The 19,947-nt window shown below is 41.4% G+C and overlaps 1 protein-coding gene across 5 annotated transcripts in view; it reads left to right on the top strand.

Moving 5' to 3' along the window:
• Window positions 1-19,947, top strand: part of camk2b1 (calcium/calmodulin-dependent protein kinase (CaM kinase) II beta 1) — a 77,416-nt gene that overhangs the window by 33,813 nt on the left and 23,656 nt on the right. For 2 of the 5 annotated variants that reach the window (XM_083913208.1, XM_083913209.1), the window contains exons 7-14: window positions 1,030-1,132; window positions 2,412-2,495; window positions 2,642-2,736; window positions 4,063-4,185; window positions 4,341-4,424; window positions 7,510-7,552; window positions 9,849-9,944; window positions 15,534-15,571. In XM_083913208.1, the coding sequence (XP_083769334.1) occupies window positions 1,030-1,132; window positions 2,412-2,495; window positions 2,642-2,736; window positions 4,063-4,185; window positions 4,341-4,424; window positions 7,510-7,552; window positions 9,849-9,944; window positions 15,534-15,571 (666 nt within the window). Of the gene's footprint in view, window positions 1-1,029; window positions 1,133-2,411; window positions 2,496-2,641; window positions 2,737-4,062; window positions 4,186-4,340; window positions 4,425-7,509; window positions 7,553-9,848; window positions 9,945-15,533; window positions 15,572-18,034; window positions 18,068-19,947 lie in introns of all 5 variants that reach the window. The other 3 variants (XM_083913212.1, XM_083913210.1, XM_083913211.1) reach the window with 3 other exon arrangements.

Here is a 19,947-nt window from a genome sequence, read left to right on the forward strand (position 1 = left end):
GGGCTTGATCGCAGCGATCTTTGACTTTGACTTCTGCCAATCCCAAACTGTCAACATGTGGTCATTACAGACGTCGTTTACACTCAGGTGTTGACCAGAGTCAGCTTTGGAGAAAGTAGTAGCTTTTTAAAATGACACTAAACCCAAACCAGGATTGAAGATGTTAACCTAGGTTGGCAGTTATACATGCGATTCTTGGAGGCAGAGCTGATATAAAGCATAAAATATCTTACTGCTCGGGTTAAACTGGTTGTATTTGTTTCTATATAATGTTAGATTGGAGTTCAGTGTGGGTTTTTTGGAGAAAAGGCTAGTGTTGCTCTGGCTATCGACTGAGTTACCTTGTTAGCCTAGCTGACTCAGTAGTTGTGTGTAATGTGTGGGTAATCTTGTTAGTTTAGCCCGGGGCTTTTTCCAGTGCCATGAACACCATGGACATCAGTGAATAAAAATAAATTTGATATTTTGTTGATATGAATATTTCCCACCAGACTGCTTTTATTTGTCGTTAGCTTTTGTTTTCAGGTGCTTTTTACAGAGGCAGTGATAAAGTGAGATTGAGAGAGACGTAGAGAGACAAAATGAGAAAGAGCAGGGGGGCCAGTGGGGATAGCAGACCCATTATTAGAGCCCCCTTCTGACAGAGAATAATGAGGCTGGCTGCATTATCTGGGCCACAGAGATTGAGCCTATAGACCCATAGCACATCACATGAGGCTGGGACAGAAAAGCACAGCAGACTTGACTAAGTTGGGTAGACACACAAAGCTAAACATTACAATTAAAGTTAGTCCACAAGGTGATTAAACTAACTTTTATTGTATAGCTTTTGTGTGTCAACGCAAGTTATTCAAATGGCATCTACTTTATGTTTGTGTGTTGTGTGTGTGTGTTGACTACAGTGTCTTTATGAACCCAGTTACAAACTTTGTGCATGCATAGCTTTCTACCTCCAGCTCTTCCCCTCCCCTCCACCAGGACAGTGTGTATGTTTGATAAGCTTATTTCTCTCCTCTGACCCCACTTCAGCCAGAGAACCTGCTCCTGGCAAGCAAATGTAAGAACGCCGCAGTGAAGCTGGCTGACTTTGGCCTGGCCATTGAGGTGCAGGGGGATCAGCAGGCCTGGTTTGGTGAGTACAGCAGATACAGGAGTTAACCCCTTTTTTTGTGGTTTTGGGCTTATTAGAACTAGGGCGATTGAAATAAATGTTCCGTTAAAGTCGGTGCTAACGACTGCAGACGTGTGTTAAATGTATGGTAAAGGATGCGTCTCATGACATCATCTCATAAGACAAGAAATAAAAATTAACCAAATGGCATCACTGTTGTTAACACAACAAAAACAAAGAACAGTTCTGACTCTGACACATAATATAAATTCACAGACTTTTATTGAGTAGTTTTCCTAGGAATTCAAATTACACATAGATTTGGATTTAAATCAGCAAAATTTCTATTTAAACTGGTTGCTCAAAGTGCGGCTCGCAGGCCAATAGCGGCTCTGCTACTGCCAGAGATGGACATCTCGCGTCAGCAGCGTTAGCAACGCCAAACCTGTTGCTTTTTATTTCGCCGCCCATGTTAACAGGTTGGAACAGCCACACTTCCCGCCTGAGCCGTCATATTGACAGCACTTTTACTACAGTTCAACGTGTGTATATGTAGATTTAAATATAAAACACCTTGGACAGCATCTCAACCTTCTCTGACTAACAAAAATATAAATAATACATTCTATCATTAATGACCATTATTATTGTCAAAACTTAATGTAGAAAGGTAGTATGTGAGCAGTTTCAGTGAGGCAGCCGCCACGCACTGCTCATTGAGGAAGTCTGTCCCGACCGTAAGCGTATGTCAGGTTGACAGTTTGTATAAAGCTACCAGTTGCATGGCAACTAGAGGCACATTGTGATCGAATTACGTTCCGTCGTCAATGCTAGCGCTGTTAGCTATAGTTGGTGATCTCGGTGGACAACTGTATTTTTCCTGATCAACTGCTTAAATCAAATGCTAGGTTGTTTGTTTGTAAAAGAGTAGTTTTTTCTTGGGCACATGGGGATGAATTAGCAAATAAAAACCTGTGAGAGGGGGGGACAGTTCAGTTCTGTTGAGGCACACTTCCACATCTCACCTGGATCTTCTCCACAAACAGCTGTGCCCATCAGTGGGGGAGTGTGTGGCTTTTCCTCAAAGGGAGATTCACAATCACATACCTTAAAGCCCTTAAAGCCTTTAAAGCCTCAAGGTCTGTCTTTAAGATCTCCGTCCGCTGTTTGGATGAATAGGTCTTAGCTAACAAAATAGATTATCTTCCTTTTATACAAGACGATCCAAGGATAGCAGAATCTGTTGCCTTTAGCACGTCAATCAGTTGTGTGTGTTTAAGTGTGTGTGTCTTTGCTACAGGATTTGCTGGCACGCCGGGGTACCTTTCCCCTGAGGTATTGAGGAAAGAGGCATATGGCAAACCTGTGGACATCTGGGCCTGCGGTGAGTGAGAGAGAGAGAGACACACACACACACCCACACGTATAAACAAACACACACTGAAGAATATTTCTTAACAATCTGTGCATTTTCTGTGTGTGTGTGTGTGTGCGTGTGCGTGTGCGTGTGTGTGTGCGTGTGTGTCTCAGGGGTGATCCTCTACATCCTGCTGGTGGGTTACCCTCCTTTCTGGGACGAGGACCAGCACAAGCTGTACCAGCAGATCAAGGCCGGGGCTTACGATGTGAGTCTCCTCTCCTCTCCTGCTCTCTTATTTCTCCCCTCCTGCTGTAATGCCCTCCCCCCTTCTCCTCTCCTCCCACCGCCCTCATTCCTTTTTGGCACGTGTTACGTAACTCAGTCACCTCATTCATATTTCAGGGGGTCCAAGAGAGGCAGCCTCACCTTAGATCACATTTAAGTCCATGCCAAATAGAGAGAGGCTGACTGATTTTCTGGCAGGGATTCTGCGCTCATAGGACCCAGACCTCAACATTTATGCCTGAACACAACAGGACCTGATGGTTTTAGAGCTCCTTGACAAATTGCTTGGGGCTGTTCTTGGACTGGCCTTGTGATATTGTTGAAAAACACATCCACAGGGGGCAACAGTGGCTACAGTGTCGAAGGCTCACAGACCGGCTACATCCTGGGTTCATGTCTATTCTGTGCTGGTTGTTGTTCTCTGTATGTTTTTACTGTAAAGTATCCAAATAAATCAGCTTTCTCTTCAGACATAGGGTCAATACGCAAAACACTGTGTTTTTCATGTACTTTGTTAATGACAAAAAGAAGTTGTCACACAGTCATCTGGTAAAACGCTTTGTTAGTCTACAACGTCTTAAAGTGACACAGAAGGATTGATGGGGGGGGGGAAATCAATCTCAGTGCTCTTTAGAAATCCTTTAACTCATGTCAGTCCTGCATTTTATCCTGTCCAGAGTTCGTTCTTGACCCAACTGCTCACAACTCCTACTGTGTGGCAATTTGGAGAGCCGAACTTTCTACCGTTCACTCCGTAGCATCCACAGCTCTACTTGAACATTTTGTTTTCAGTTTCCAGTGTGAACTGATGACAAGGCGTCAGATCCTAAACAAAAACTGTATTGGTCAGAAAAGATTTTGTATGTTTAAAATTAATATCAAAGATATGCAAATCCAGTTACTGAGACAGGTGATGTTGACATTCAAAGACAACAAGTGGTGTGCATCGTTGCCCTTGGATTTGAAGCCTAAATGGTCCGAAAATGATTTTCAATTAATGAACAGGTGAGCAAACTCTCCCCTGGACTTTAAGGGTTTTAATAGATTTTTTCTTAAAGTTACATTTTGTTTAGCCAATCATTGAAGTTTAGTCATTTGAATTTTCAAAGCCAATAAAGATTTATAAATTGATAAACGGGTGATGAATGTTTCATCTTCTTAAAAATGATTATATAAGTATTGACTGTTCTCTACAGCACCTATGGAAATGTGTCCTTTAGTTTAAACTGCGGTGAATTAATCAAAGGCAGACTAACTGATCAACTAATCGTTTGAGCTTGACGTGTGGCTCTGTTTGTCCCTTTAGTTTCCTTCCCCTGAGTGGGACACAGTCACCCCAGAGGCCAAAAACCTGATCAACCAGATGCTGACCATCAACCCAGCCAAGAGGATCACTGCTCAGGAGGCCCTCAAGCACCCATGGGTCTGCGTAAGTGTCTTCAACTTGAGATACACAAACAGACAGCAGTTTTTCCACACATCTACTGCACGTCTATAGAAAGACTTCGATTAACCAATTCATTCTTGTCTTCTTCTTCCTCTTCTTCTCCTCCTGTCTTTTCTTTGTCTTCTTCATTGTCCCAGCAACGGTCCACGGTGGCGTCTATGATGCACAGACAGGAGACTGTGGAGTGCCTGAAGAAATTCAATGCCAGGAGGAAACTCAAGGTCTGTTTGCACGCTCATGCTCTCCCACATCTCCTATTTCTGCTCTAATAAGCTCTGGTACATGATAAAATAATCCTTTCCTCAACTTGAACCTATGCTTAGTATAAAACATCACATTTGTTTAATAGAGATGGCATATGTATCAGTGCTTTCTCTCCTGACTGAGGTTGTAGTAAAATAATAATAATAGTTAAGATACAGACCTCCGTCTTCACTGATTTATTGCTGACTGTGTGTGTGTGTGTGTGTGTGTGTGTGTGTGTGTCTAATGGATAACTGGAAGAATTCAAAGCAGTTCCTTGATAATTGTTGAACTTGAACACGTTATTTTAATGAAATCACAAGTCTGCATTATGCATGCACTTTGCATATGTAGAATTATGTTTGTGTGTGTGTGTGTGTGTGTGTGTGTGCATGTGCGCGTGTGCATGTGTGTATATCACATTCAGTTTGAGTAGAGAACGACCATTCAACCAACATACCATCAGGATGAACCATTTGCTTCTCGTTTTTTACATTAAGAAAGAAATGAATGTTGGCATGGTTACACATTCACTTACATAGTCTAAACCACAAAATACAATATTTAGTTAATGTAATGTATTTAGAAATAAAGTTACCTGCCAATGGTGTGACTGAACGCAGTAGTGATGAGCAAGCCGATCCACACGGGAGGATCAAAAAATGACAAAGCAAGTTTCCGAGCAGCCTGACTTATTAATAACTTACAAAAACGTTGCGTGCAATAGTCTACCTTCTATCTCTCTCTCTTGCTCCTTCTCTCACACACTTTGGCTGATTAACAGTGCAGAACGGTGTCTGTCATTCTGTCTCGGGTGCGTCGGGGACAGGGGGGTTAGGGTTAGGTCACTTGCTGGGATCACACTCATTTCCTGACTGTATCTTGCACGGACAAAATAACATAGAAACACTGTTGAAATTTATAACTATGACTTTGTGTAGCTCAAAATACAGGACAAGTCACCCTTGTGTTCTGATATGTTGCTGTAAACGTCATGCCAGCTGGGCTGCGCTATCCGTATTTAAGCTCTACAGAACCTGACCTTCGGGGCACTCTTCCTGACGGGAGCCGTTTGTGCAGGTGTCTCGAAGACAGCCTTCCTTGCAAGGAAATTATTTGGAAATAAAATCACATGGAGAAAGCCGATCTTCATCTTTCTTCATTGATCCTTATTGACTAATCTATCACAACTACACCCAGCACAAATATTTACAAAAACCTCTAGTTTACGCTACAGTGGGTGTCTCCAGGACACATGCACACACACACACGCACGCACACGCACTAACTCACAAGGTGAACACGAGCGTCGCTGTCATGGCTGGTAAAAAAATAATCTGTTGAATATTGAAAGATGACAAAGATGTTACACAAAACATTACATGATATAAGAAAATCACCTAAAGAACTTGAATGTGCCTCATTTGTATTCCCAATATAATATTCCTAAATGTTGTAGAAAAAAAAATATATACGGTATATCAGTGTTCCCTTACCATTATATAAGGGGGGCGCCCCGCTCCCCCCAACGGCACCCCCTGCCCCCCTTGAAAGTTAAGTTTATTTTATTTTATTGTATTTTCTGAATAGCGTCAAACACAACTGACACAGAAGTCATTTTAGGATCCCTTTCCTATAGAACAGCTCTATACCTCGTCCTTTTAGATAAAAAATAAACAGACTTATGTTATTTATCTTATTTACACGACAGCATGTTAATTCTGTCTCTACATTGTCGCATGTTTCCAATTCTCAGAAAACTCCAACATCATTGGAGATTCACTTGTTCAAAGATCCTTTGTTTGGGAAGAGGCGCCACTCCTAACGCGGGGGAAAAACGAAACTGAAACTTATCAGAGATCCTTATTATTTAGTTTGAGAAGATGATTCACTCCTACAAAAACAACTAAAACAGAATTAAACAAACCGAAATTCTTTCTTTATTTTGTTGTGCTTGAAACCGAAAAGAGATTTTTGTTTTAACTTTTGACTGTTTCTGTTGGAGAACTTCATTTGAACCTTTTTGACAATTATTTAAAAGAGATTTCCTGTCGCAGAGTGTAGCTCATTGTGCAATATACTAATTTAAACTGAGTTTGCATTGTGGCTCTAATAATTGCTTGTGTAATTGTGATCCTTCTGTCTGGTGATTTTTAATAAGTGGGTTCATGGATGTGTTAACACTGATTCATTTATCCATGTGGGGATTGACCTTTAATATGAACCTAATCATTCAATTGTCTGATTAAACACCACCTGGCACGCCAAGAAAAGAACAGTCAGGCAACCCGCTACATTGCGTTTGAAACACATGAACACCATGATTCCTTTAAGTTTTTTTGTCGTTATTTATATACAGTATATATATATATATATATATATATACAGTATATATATATATATATATATAAACCACGCTGAGAGGCAGTGTGTGACACTGAGTGTGACATCAGATTGTGGATCATCTTCACTGTAACTAACAAATACAAGAAAATATGTTCCAAATAAAGATATCCACCATTAAGGAAAAAAAGACACCCACACATGTTAGTTTTAGCTCTGGCTGTGGCCGAGTGGTGTGAAGTATATTATCAACCTCCACAGCTCTTAAATACCATGGTCTATTTGCAATTCAGTACCATTTTAATAGCCCTATAAAAAGTTCTCAGCTCCAGTTGTAAATGATCTCTCCAGGGAAAAGATTGTCTGCTTTTCTCTCTCTGTCTGTATTCTCTCTTTAGAGCCAAGTTTGTGCTTTAAGTTTTTTTTCTGTCTTCATTTGTGAGATGGTTTTATTGGTGGATATATCTCCGATCATTATCTGTCAGTCAAAACGCGTTGGTGGTTCTATTTCAGTGCAGTTTTCTTTGCATTTTATTTAAATCAAGTTTAATTTTCACCTGATGTATGTAAGGATCCTTAACCTAGTTTAAAACAGCACACACAAGTCTTTCATGGATAATAATCACTGCTGTGGTCAGTCAGTAACAGAGATTGACAGATTATAGGATTGTGGTTTGAGTGGTTGAAATTGAACAGCTGTTCTTTTTTGTGTCTCCTCAGGGGGCCATTCTTACTACCATGCTGGTTTCTCGAAATTTCTCTGGTAAGTGTTGCCTGGACATTATTCTTATGTCTATCATTACTGTAAATCCACCATTCATATCAGTGAACCAACATCAATCAATGCTAAATGACAGGATTGTATCGTCTGCATACCAGTTTTATGCAAATACTTCAGTACCAGGGAAACTAAAATATGTGTTGAATATAGAAGACAGTTTGGATTTTAGGAACATGCCACAATTTTGGAGGACTGTGACTCTTAAAAGTGATACTTTACCTTAAATCTGTCAATAACTTCCTTTTAGTTTCCTCTGCCAAAATAGTGGCACGTGCCTTTTAAATAGTTGTAACAGTAAACATTCAGAGAGACGTATTTGTCTCCCTTCACTAAAGATATATATATATATATTTTCTTTTTATTTCACATTTTCTCTGTGCAACTTCAGTGTTTCCCCTTTACTTTATTCTTTATTTAAGTATTTAGCAGTGTAATTACAATAACTTGTAAGAGAGACTCCTTCCGCGTTAGTCAGAAATTCAGTTCAGTGAGACTCAATAGCTTAAATATAGAAAGTTCTGTATTGACCACACTTTCATACTCACCATTGCTTTAGATGTCCTCACTGTGTAGAAGTTCAGTACATAAGACCAACCTGCCTATTTCTGCACTGCATTGAACTGCTGCGGTATAATATGGGGAAACACTGAATTTGATCAGTTTGTATCAGTGTCCTTGTCCTTGTATTTCTATATCTCTCTCTAATAGATTCTTTTAGGTTTAACAACTATTATAAATCTCTGCTTTATTCTAAGATACAAAATACAAATTTCTGTACACCTCCCACCTTGTGACACTCAGAGACACTTTCACAAATGACTTTTTTCAGTCGGGACCTCTCTCTTTTTTTCTTTTATTTATTATACAGACACTGACATTCCAGTATTTCAGTTTCACTTAATGAGGCATTTCCAGCACTGTTGTGGTCAGTGAAATGAAACATGGAAGAAAAAAAAGATTTTTCTTTTTTTGCATGCAACAAGAAGTCAGAATGTGTATGGAAGAATGTTTAAATGCAGCCAGGCTTGGATGGAGCTGATTTGTAAGCTTCATATGAGCTTTGACTGATATATTTTCGGGGTTAATCGTGGTAACGGATAACCGGAAGAATTCAAAGCAGTTCCTTGATGATTGTTGAACTGGAACACGTTGTTTTAATGAAATCACAAGTCTGCATTATGCATACACTTTGCATATGTAAAACTATGTTTGTGTGTGTGTGTGTGTGTGTGTGTGTGTGTGTGTGTCTGTGTGTGTGTGTGTGTGTGTGTGTGTGTGTGTGTGTGTGTGTGTGTGTGTGTGTGTGTGTGTGTGTGTGTGTGTGTGTGTGTGTGTGTGTGTGTGTGTGTGTGTGTGTGTGTGTGTGTGTGTGAGAGTGATTGAGTGATTGAGAGAGTTGAAGAGCTGAGTGGATGTTAAGTGGGTGTTCAGATCATTTCCCTTTTTAAGCCACACACACACACACACACATAGACACACACAGACACACACACACACACTCCCTCCTCACTATCTTTTTTCTTCTTAGGAAGCAGTGTGAGATCATCAGGTGAATGAGAAATAATTAAAAAGTTTAGATAAATAAGAGGAGGACGAAGAAAAGGGTTGCAAGATTCCGGCAATATCATAGGTGGACACTTTTAAATGGGGATTCATGGGAATTATGAGAAATACCAGATATACAATATTGTCTTCATTGCAGGTTGCAATTCAACCAAAATATGCCATAAAACCAGTTGTTTGTATGCTCCCCTTAACAAGTTCACTGTAAGTCTTGTAGTATTCGTACCATATAAGAAAGAAGTTTAAATTAAATTAAAACTGAAAATATGTTTTTTTTCCCCTGCGACTGATAGACTAGATATAGATAGAATGATTTTTTTGGTGTGCTTGGTCGACTATTTGGGGGAATCCTTAAACAGTAGTATCCTCATAGTGTTTTTTGGGGACACGTTGAGACAAAATGCAAGCATCAAAGATTCTCAGATGACGGCAGCGGATTTGTGTCACAGCCAAATAATGTCAGTGCTCTGTATAATGAATGCATCCCCCTTCTCTGAACTAATGTCTCCGCCTTCTTTTGTCTCACCTTTATTTTTCTCCCTCCACCCTGCCCACCTACCTGCTGTCTCCCCTCACATTCTGTTCTTCGCCCCTTCTTTCTAAATATCACTCCACCATTTCTGTCCTTTGTTCACCTCTTTTTCTCGTCTTCTTTTCCTATTTGCCTTGTAACTCTCTTTCTTCATGCGTGACTGGCTACTGGACTCTTTAACAGTGGGCAGCAGGCAGACCACCGCTCCAGCCTCTGTCACTGCGGCTGCAGCAGCGGCAGCGGCAGCCGCCGGCACCACTGCAGGGCTGGTGGAACAAGGTAGCATGGGTGGCTCACCCAGGGCATGCCACCCCTCTCCCCCTTCTCCTTTGTCGGTCCCTCGGTCTTTTACTCTTTATTCTTCTCCTTCTTCTCTCCTTCCTCGGCATGGGAGCTCAGAGCATGGCTGACCACGTGGCAACTAACTACATCTTCCCATTTCCTCATCATCTGCAGCCTTAGCTACATTTCCATTTTACTGTCTAGCTTTCAACCTTTTGATTAATTCAAAAAACATGCAACTAAAGTCACTGAGTGAAGGCAAGTAAAGATTTTTAAATCTTACAGAGGCTGATAAGAAAAGAGGGAAAAGTTAAATGTTAGGAAAGATTTTGTTCAGCTGTTCTTTGCCATATTTGTTTTATTTTCATCCAAGAAATCATTAAACACCGGTTCACCAATCATTAAACGGTCAAATCAATAGCTGCAAGGAGAGTAAAAGTAGGATTTCATCATAGATAAAGCTCTCATTTCAAATCTACTTGACAGTTTTTATGACAAATGTTGCTATATTTTTTTGCAAATTATATTTCATTTCAGAAATTATTTTTTGATGTATTTGTAAATATTTCAGTTTCCATTTGCCCCATTCTATGTTGATACTTCATAGTTGGTAAAGGACTCGGATGGAAGCCAAGCTACTGCTGTCATTTTCCGTGTCAGCACATCTATCACCTCCTGTCTGAGATCTTATAACTGCAGCACCCATCACCACTGACCCATACTCACCCATCATCTTCTCATCCTCATCTCGAGACGCAGCCACAGAGCATGGCCTCAATCCAGCCCAACTGCTGTCCTGTCTCTCTCGTTTCTCTTTTTTCCTTCCACCTTCACCTCTGTCACATCACCACTCCATTTTACCCCGTCACTTTCCTATAATCTGTCAATCCTCTCCATCATACTGTCATATCTCACTCTCCTCTGTCCCTCTCTCTTCTTTTCTCTGTCTGACAATGACACTGGAAAGTTCACCCCTGTCACTTTAAGGATGGAGCTGCCCAAAGAGCTGTCGGTGAATGCTGCATGGGGCACTGGACTGGTGCATGCGCTGCAACACCGGATGGGGAGGGGGGAGTGTGGTGCATGGTGAACACTGTGGGAGATGCAAGGCTGGGCTGGTTCTCATGAAGTGTAAAACCTTTGAAGCTGTTGCTTTTTGCATGGGGGAATATATCTCATAGAAGCCCGCTGACTAAACTGAGCCATAGCTCACATATACTCCACAGCCTGTATATGAAGTTCACAATATATATTCTGTACATGCGTTCCAACAAGATATAGCCAATGCTATAGACATCAGCTGATCTTTTAATTTTAAACTCAGTAACCTAATATGTAGCCATGTGTTCAGACAGAACGCACATTTTAGAGTTGGTGCAATTGCATACAAAGTGTAAAAGCCATTTTACCTTTTAAGAGGTCTATAATAAAACTTGCAGAAATCTTATTCGCCAACAATTTACACATGCAACTGACAGACAGGATCTTCCCTTATCCCACTTTTTTTCTGCCCCCTTATAAATTTGGATCTAATATATTTACTTACCTTTTAGCTGTTGTTTGGTCAGTTGCTAAAAATATCGACATACTATTTATTTGAAGGATGTTAGCGCTGATTAACCAAATAGTAAGCCTTAAAACATTCCTTCAGAGATATATGGGTGATGTCATTGACATTTTTAACACCACAAATATGTATGATAAGATGATTTATGGTCATTGCATTTAAAACACAACGGCAGTAAACACAGTTTAGCAGAACAAATACCAATAGGAATATATACACTTGTAAAAAATACATGACTATACATATATGGAAATGTAAGTGGTTTGATAATATAGAGAAGCTACACTATTTATATTTCAGTGACTGATATTTACAGACAGAACAAAGTTATAGGTGACCAAACATCTACAGCTATTGACGATTATTGCACTTGACTGTCATTGCAGTTATTGCATGAGCAGCAGTTAGTGTTCAGCAACCTGTACACGGCTCTGGGGTCAAACTTTGCGGAGATGAACCGCAGGCACAAACATCAAAGAGCTTCACATGACAGTCTAGCATTGAGCTAAGGAGACAGAACTAGTGGCAGTGTCCTTGTTTCTGTGGCCCACTGGGACTCCACAGTCCTCTCTGTGTCCCTGAGCCTCCACTAGTCTCCAATCAAATATTTATAGTGAGCTGCCTCCCCCTATCAGCCTCACTCTGCCTCACCAGCTTAATGGAGGCCTCGCTCTATTTTGCATATTCATACACACAAATGCAACAACCACTGTCTACTAGAACTCACCCTGTCCTCATGCAGGGGTTGGGCAAATTAATCTGGCCTTCAACGTGGTTTGTGTAGAAAAAGTTCTTGAGGAACTCTCGCACCTACTTCTGAATGTGCATCCATGCCCATCCTTGCTTCGCTCCTGCAGTTGTGCATCTTGTGTGATCTATAGTGGGAATTCACAGTAGTGGTTTTGTGTTTTTTAATCTCTTCCTCCTCTCTCTTCTTGCTTCACGTGTAATGTATGGCGAGGTAAGGAGTGCACCTTGCTTCTCCACCTTCGGTTTGAATTGAGCTTCCTTTTTGATTTTTCAGGTCTCCACAGAGATTTCTCCCTCTTCGTCACAGAATGCATACAGAATAACGGTGTTTGGAAAGAGCACAGTGAAATACCCTTACCACTTTGTCTTCTCCTCTCTAGACTATTTTCATATCCTCTCCTCTTCTGCGAAGCCATCAGATAATACGAGAGAATGAACATGACACTATTCTGACCCCGTTTCTTCTCCTCAGTAACAAGCAGCCCTCGGAAGGAGGAACAACAGCACGACCATGAACCATGCACATTAATGCCACTCTCACATCCCTCCGGATTATGTAGTGCCTCTTTCTCACTTCCCATTGCTCCGTCCTTGACTGTTTGAAATATGCAAACTTCCCTTCAAACATGAGATACTCTGACCACTGAGGTGGAAAAGTAATAAAAGAAAGCTTGAACAGAAGGGGGCTAGTGTTTGGTCACTGTCTCACTTTTCAAGTGACAGCTTTTAAGGATGTGATTTTTTTTTTTTTACTTAAAAGAACTGGGGCTCTACTAGACTTTGAACTGGCCTCCTTGTGATTGGACTTCCTTTGCTAACGAATTACTGCCCAGTTGATTTCAATGTAGCTGGGGACACAGAGAGGGAGAGAGAGAGAGAGGGAGAGAGGGAGAGAGGGAGAGAGAGAGAGAGAGAGAGAGAGAGAGAGAGAGAGAGAGAGAGAGAGAGAGAGAGAGAGAGAGAGAGAGAGAGAGAGAGAGAGAGAGAGAGAGAGAGAGAGAGAGAGAGAGAGAGAGAGAGAGAGAGAGCGAGAGCGAGAGAGAGAGAGAAATCCCAGACTGCCAGAAATAGGTTTTTATGTAACGTGGCTGGCTGTTGATGTGATTGCATCTGATTAGACTTTAAATTGCTCTCAGCTTCTTTTAAAAACAGTCCCAGTAAGGATTATGTCTAGGGTAGAGAGGAGATTGGGACTTGAACTGGCAGGTGACGGGCACCAGCGTTTTTCCAAATTCATTTTGCTGGTGTATTCTTTTTGATTTAGCTGTCACACGAGAGGTGAGAGGTGCCCTGTCTTGGGTGTTTTGTCTTGTGAAATATCTGTAGATAATCTTTTTTTGAGTGTCCCAACCCCTGTGAAATGACTTGGTGTTAATATTGGAAATCGATCCATTCGGTCTGATAAAGTCTAGAAGAGACGCACGATTAATACATTTAATCCTCATTCAAGTTAGCGGTCTATGGTTCTAATTTGTCTTTTTGATTCACAAAGATCATTTCATCCAAAAAAATCAATATGTAGAATTCAATATAATTGCAACAATATTGTTTGAAAAATATCCAAAGATATCCCATTTTAATGGACGCTCCAGTGATTCATTTACAGTAACAGTAAATGTAACTTTTAGACATGCATAACAGATAATCATCCAAAATAGGACATGACACTTCACTTCCTGTATGTATGTGTGCAGGGTCAGGGCTGTACAGTACCAACAAGTCTGCTAGTGCATTTTTGGTATCATTCTTTAAGCAGTAAAACTGCCCACATTTGCTCGCCCACATCACCTGGTGTGTCGTTAGTGTTAATGCTCCATCTACATCCTCACAGGCAGACACTGCCTCCACCGACACACCACAGAGAGTCTGGCTCTTATTTTGGGGTCCCTCTGGGCCAACGTGCGTCTATCTGATGCAATCGGACCACCTTGCTATTCGTACTTTAGCAGTGCAGTCATGGTGAACGCCCTGCGGACCGTCTTCTGTTGTCTGCTCGCGGGCTCCACTGTTGTAAGGGATTACGGGTATTATGCTCATCAGGGGACTGTCTCTACAGTATCATTCTTCCTCTCCTCACCAGCTCCCTCATTACCCATCATTAGAGAGCAGACTGACAACTAATCCTCCTTAAGGCCCCCACAGAGTTCTTTAAGGCAGGGCTTATTGTGTTGGGCACGGCAGCCATCTTTGTTTCCGTTTCCTCGCAACCATGCGAAGGACCCTGGCACAAGAATTGGTGTGAAGTAAGGAATCGGAATACGTTTTTATTTCACTGACAACAACGTCTTTATATTGTCGAAAGACATAGCAACTGGACTGTGTAGGTAGCCTCAAGGCAGACAGGGAAAATACATAAGGTGAATAATTGCCTTTCCACCTGACGACCAGCTGTAGCATTTAGCATCAATCACCTCGGGACCTGTGGGTTGTGACTTTCTAGATCTATAAAAGCATATGTGTCACTCTAATTTAGCACGGGTGGTGATTTTCGATTACTTCACAGCTCGTGCAATTGCATAATGAGTGAGATTCTGTATTGATTACTGGCAGAGGGGTGTTTTTAAATGATATCTTGGCTGCACAGCATCACTAGAAGGGAAAAAAGAAACATTTTCACACATCATGGTCTTGCAGCCCAACTCTGACTCCCTAATTTCCAATTACTCACCAAGTGTTGCTTTGAATTTGTGAAGAAAACTTTGTTTTTGTCGCATGCCTCCAAGGTGAACATAGAATCAAAAAACAGAGAGAAGTGTTATTTCATTGAAGAAATAGGTGTTGGCGTTTAGCAGCCACAAAACTATATCAGTTTACAAACTCTCACACCGCTCGAGCAGTATAACCAAGTATCTTTTATCCATTTGTATGCTCAGTACATCCCAAACACACGCAAACCTTCTTTAAAACACTTCCTCATGATTAGCCTTATGCACGGACAAAAAAGCTTCTCGGAGTAGTGGAAGAGTTTTTAAATAATAAGGTTTTAGCGAAAACATTTGGGTAGTACTGAGCATACAACAACAAGATTTAAGGCAACACTCACTGAGCAATTGACATACAAATGGCTTTAGCTTAACTGTACCATTTCTTTGCAAAAAGACAATTTTACTGCAGTGTCGATAAAATATCAAAGTTTGTCAAAGTCTAAAGAATGAAATCTCTTTAGTAGTTAAAGATGCAGCAGATAATGTGAATCACTTGCTTTCCTTGTCTGTTTCTGCTCATTTCTCCCTCTGACTGCTTAATCGTCTCTGTGTTTGTCATTGCAGCAGCTAAGACCTTGCTCAACAAAAAGGCAGATGTCAAGGTAAGGGTCATCACACCTTCCTCCCACACCTCCTCTTGCTTCTTTTTCTTCTTCTTCTTCTTCTTCTTCTCTTATGATCTTCTCTGCTCCACTATTTGATTCTTTCCTAATCTGGCTAATCTCCTGTTTGTGTTCTGAAGCTAAATGTGTTTCTCATAATTTTGTGCCTCATCTCATCGGATGTGTAATTTCATGTGATATATGTTGAGATTGTTTTCAGATTGTGTACATCTGTATCAGAAATCCTGTTGAGTGAGTTTGACGACTGTGTGTGTGTGCGTGTGTGTGCGCGTGTGTGTATGTGTGTGTGTGGGTGTGTGTGTGGGTGTGCTTTTGTCAGCCTGCATGTCGGAGCACAAGCCTCAAGTAGCACATCCTTCTGAAAGCACCCTTTATTTTGATTTGGCTTTATCCATCTCATTGCCACCTCTCCATCTCCATTATCAAATGTAACCATCTGTCAGCTTCCCCATTCATTTTTTTCATCACTTCCCTCTGCCTCTCATCCCTCCGTTTCTGTCTCTTCCTCCTCTTTCAGTGCTTCCTATTCCTGCTCACCCCATCTGGTCTTTGACCCCACATTCCAGTTCATCCTTTCTAATGAAGCTTTCTCACCATCCCACGCTTGCATGAACACACACTGCAGTAACACATCCCACACAGAGCGTCCAATGAATGTGTGCATGCATGAGAGTGTGTGACAGAGCTGTGGAACATAGTGTACTGTACATGCATAAGAATGTGTTTGCTCCTCAACATTGTACATTATGTTAGGTAGAGGTGTGTTTGTGTACCCGTAAATGTGACTGTGTGTGTGTGTGTGTGTGTGTGTGTGTGTGTGTGTGTGTGTGTGTGTGTGTGTGTGTGTGTGTGTGTGTGTGTGTGTGTGTGTGTGTGTGTGTGTGTGTGTGTGTGTGTGTGTGTGTGTGTGTGTGTGTCACATTCAGTTTGAATAGAGAACGACAGCGCAAATGGGGGTGTGAGCATGCCTGCACATTGACTGTGCGTAAGCGTGGGTGTCCGCATGTGTGATTTGCTTGTGTGTGTGTGTGTGTGTGTGTGCGCATGGGTGCGTGCGTGCGTGTGTGTGCGCGCCCCACCCTCCTCTTTCTATCTGCTCAGTCGGTTCAGTAGGGAATGTGACTCCGGTTTCAGGAATAGCTGCCAGTCTGGACCCTGGAAACTCAGACGACAGAAATAGACATTTACTTCCACTCATTGCCTAGCAACAGGCTCCCCACACACTTGCCCCAAACCATTTTCTAACGGCGTCTTCTACTTCGTTTGCTGCAGTCCCTGCTTTCCCTCCGTCCTTCCCTCTTCTCTTGTTCCTTCACGTCCTTTTGGCGACTCCACTCGGCCTCCCCTCCTTTCTTATTAATGTGTAATGGCACCGTTTTCAGCACCTGTTCAGAGCAAAGGAGGCAGCCTCTCTGTGGCACTGACTAAGCTCAACCTTTAGCGTTCTGTGCAGCCAGCTACTGCCCATAAAAGCTATTTCATTCAGCTTTTCATGCAGTCTTGTTATGTTGATAACAACATGCTTCCAAAAAGATATTACATGTAGCATTCTTATACTTCTTATATCGATTTGATGGTTAGATAGACGGATTAACTGCTACAAAACTATTCACAAGATTCGCAAGAATGTAAAATACAACGTGAGGTTTACATATTTTTAATGGCGTGTTCATTTGAAATGATTACGTACAGTAGGGACAGGCAATACGGCTAAAATCTTCTATCCCGATATATGGTCAATTTATATCTCGATAGTGATATAGCATATTTTCTGGTAATTCAGTAAATAAATAATCCGTATGAAATAACCACATGATAAAAGCCTATTTCTTTATAGTCCTGTGTGAATTAAATACTGGACAAATGAAGAGATTCATCACGATATAATTCCAATGAGAGATGATAAATCATCACATTGAATTATCGCGACACATCTTACAACTTCCCAAGCACAGTCTTGCTTTTATTCTGACAGAATACATTTTGCATTTCCTTATCTTGCTATTCTATTGTGCCTCCATCTTACTCCTTGTTCCCCACTGAAAGATTGTAATCTGTCGACAGAAGACGAGCGGGTCATATTTGTGCCGTCTACACGACTCTTCTGTGATCTGCTTCCCCATCTTTTACATCCTCTTCTTGATGACTTCCGCTCAAACCACCCTTTTTCCCTACTTTTCGCAATACTTGAAGGGAAACCCTCGTCCTTCTTCTGCTTTGTCCAAGCTGTTCGGAGAAGTCTGATTCTGTATTTTTTTTTTTTTATAAAGGACTGAAATCTGCATTACCAATCAAAGTGCATACGTTTTGGTTTAGTTCTTTCTTGTGCTTTGTTCCAGTCCATTTACTTTTTGTACTTGGTTACTTTATCTTCCCCCCTCTTCTTCTACCGTGCATCCATCTGTCAATAAATCCATCCATCCATCAATCGCCTGGGGACAGAAACGCAAGTCCAGCTCTACTGTCCAGTATATGGTGAGCATGCTTTTTATGCTTTTGCCCTGTCACTATTTTTTTTTTTCGCCCCCTCTCTCCACTCCTGGATTTGTTTCATCCACCTTTCTCCTGCCTTTGCTCTGTTTCATCAGAAGAGTCAAGTCTCCTTCACTTCACTTCACTGAAATATTAATCTGTGATACAGAGATGCCCAATTCATGAGGCATTTTCATGAGCAGTCATGTAGACATTTCGGGAATAATGCTCTAGTGAACAAGAGGTGATCAATTTTACATGATGGCAATAACAGCAGCGCCTCGTTAGGTATCACAGAAACTGAGCAGTGATGGCAAAAAAGAAGACAGAATGTGCCGAAAGTCAAACTTGACTGTCAGAAAAGGCCAAAATTCAAGACTACCCCTGACATCACTCTGAATAGAAACAGGATGTTTGAGTTCCTTCAGAGTTACTCATGGGATGCTGCTCCATGCTTGTGCTTGTAGATGTGATACAGAAAGCTTTGGACTTAAAGTGAAATTCCGGTGTAAAATCATCCCAGGGTCTTTTTAGGCAAATTCGTTCATCAAATAAGCCATCGAGACCATTTTTTTGTGTATGAAATATTAACGTAGATTTTCCAGAAAGTCGCTAACAGCCTGTCGTGGCTATCATGGATAAGCTCGGGGTGGCGAGTTGGACGCATTACAACGTCTTTTTTAACCACTAATACTGCTCCAAATAACACCAAACCTCTGCAGTAGCATGATAAGAGTCCTGACACATTAACCGAAGCACCAACAACGTAGTTAGTGAACACGGAATTTATTAAAAGAGTGTTTTGAAAGACTTACCTACTGGCCCCGGTACAAGCTCCTCTTATAGTCCATTCAAGTCGATTACCAAATACAATCCAAAGGGAAGGAGCTCATTGGTGATTTATTCCAGCAAGACACGTAAACGTTGTGGTTTGTGGCGGACACGGTAATCCCTCTGCTGAGGCTCAGCGTCTCAAAACAATAAGCCACTGGTTTATCAGAGCCCGGTCATCGTCCCGCAATGGCAACCTATGAAAGGTTTCTGGGTTGTAAGCTTTCATTTTTGCTTCGCAGCCAGGAAAGATACAAACACGAACCCTTCTGTCTCTCTTCACTTCAAGTTGCAGGCTAGTCGGCTTTTCCCCTGCCTGCAGCACGCCCCGACCCCTGACCCCTGAGATCTGCGTAATGTTTCGGTGCAAAGGGGAACACTCTGTGGGACATTTCACCAAACTGCCATAAAAATATAAATCGCCAATGAGCTCCTTCCCTTTGGATTGTATTTTGTAATCAACTTGAATGGAGCAGCTGGTACCGGGGCCAGTAGGTAAGTTTGTCAAAACACTCTTTTAATTAACTCCGTGTTCACTTACTACGTTGTTGGTGCTTCGGTTAATGTGTCAGGACTCATGCTACTGCAGAGTTTTGGTGTTATTTGGAGCAGTATTAGTGGTTAAAAAAAGACATTTTAATGCGTCCAACTCGCCCCAAGCTTATCCGTGTTAGCAGCAGCAGGCTGTTAGCGACTCTCCGGTATATCTTCGTTAATAGTTGTTACACGAAAAAAAGGGTCTTGTGGCTTATTTGATGACCCAATTTGCATAAAAAGACCCTTAAAACCGTAATTTCACTTTAAAGGACAATGACCATGCTTTAAACAAAAAGGAGGACTGGGTAGGCTGGGACATACTTGTCTCCCATTTCTAAGCACTGAATAATACAGCATCTGACACTTTATTCAAAATGTAAAACGAAACAGCAACGTACATTAGAAAAACCAAACATGTTTTAACTCATCTAAGTGAATAGGAAGCGACCCCTAACTTGTTTCCGTCTTTTCTGTCCTGAAGCACCTCCAACTCCCTCGGAGCTGACATGTTCCTC

Source organism: Echiichthys vipera, assembly GCF_963691815.1.
Source record: "Echiichthys vipera genome assembly, chromosome: 4".
NCBI lineage: Eukaryota > Metazoa > Chordata > Actinopteri > Perciformes > Trachinidae > Echiichthys > Echiichthys vipera.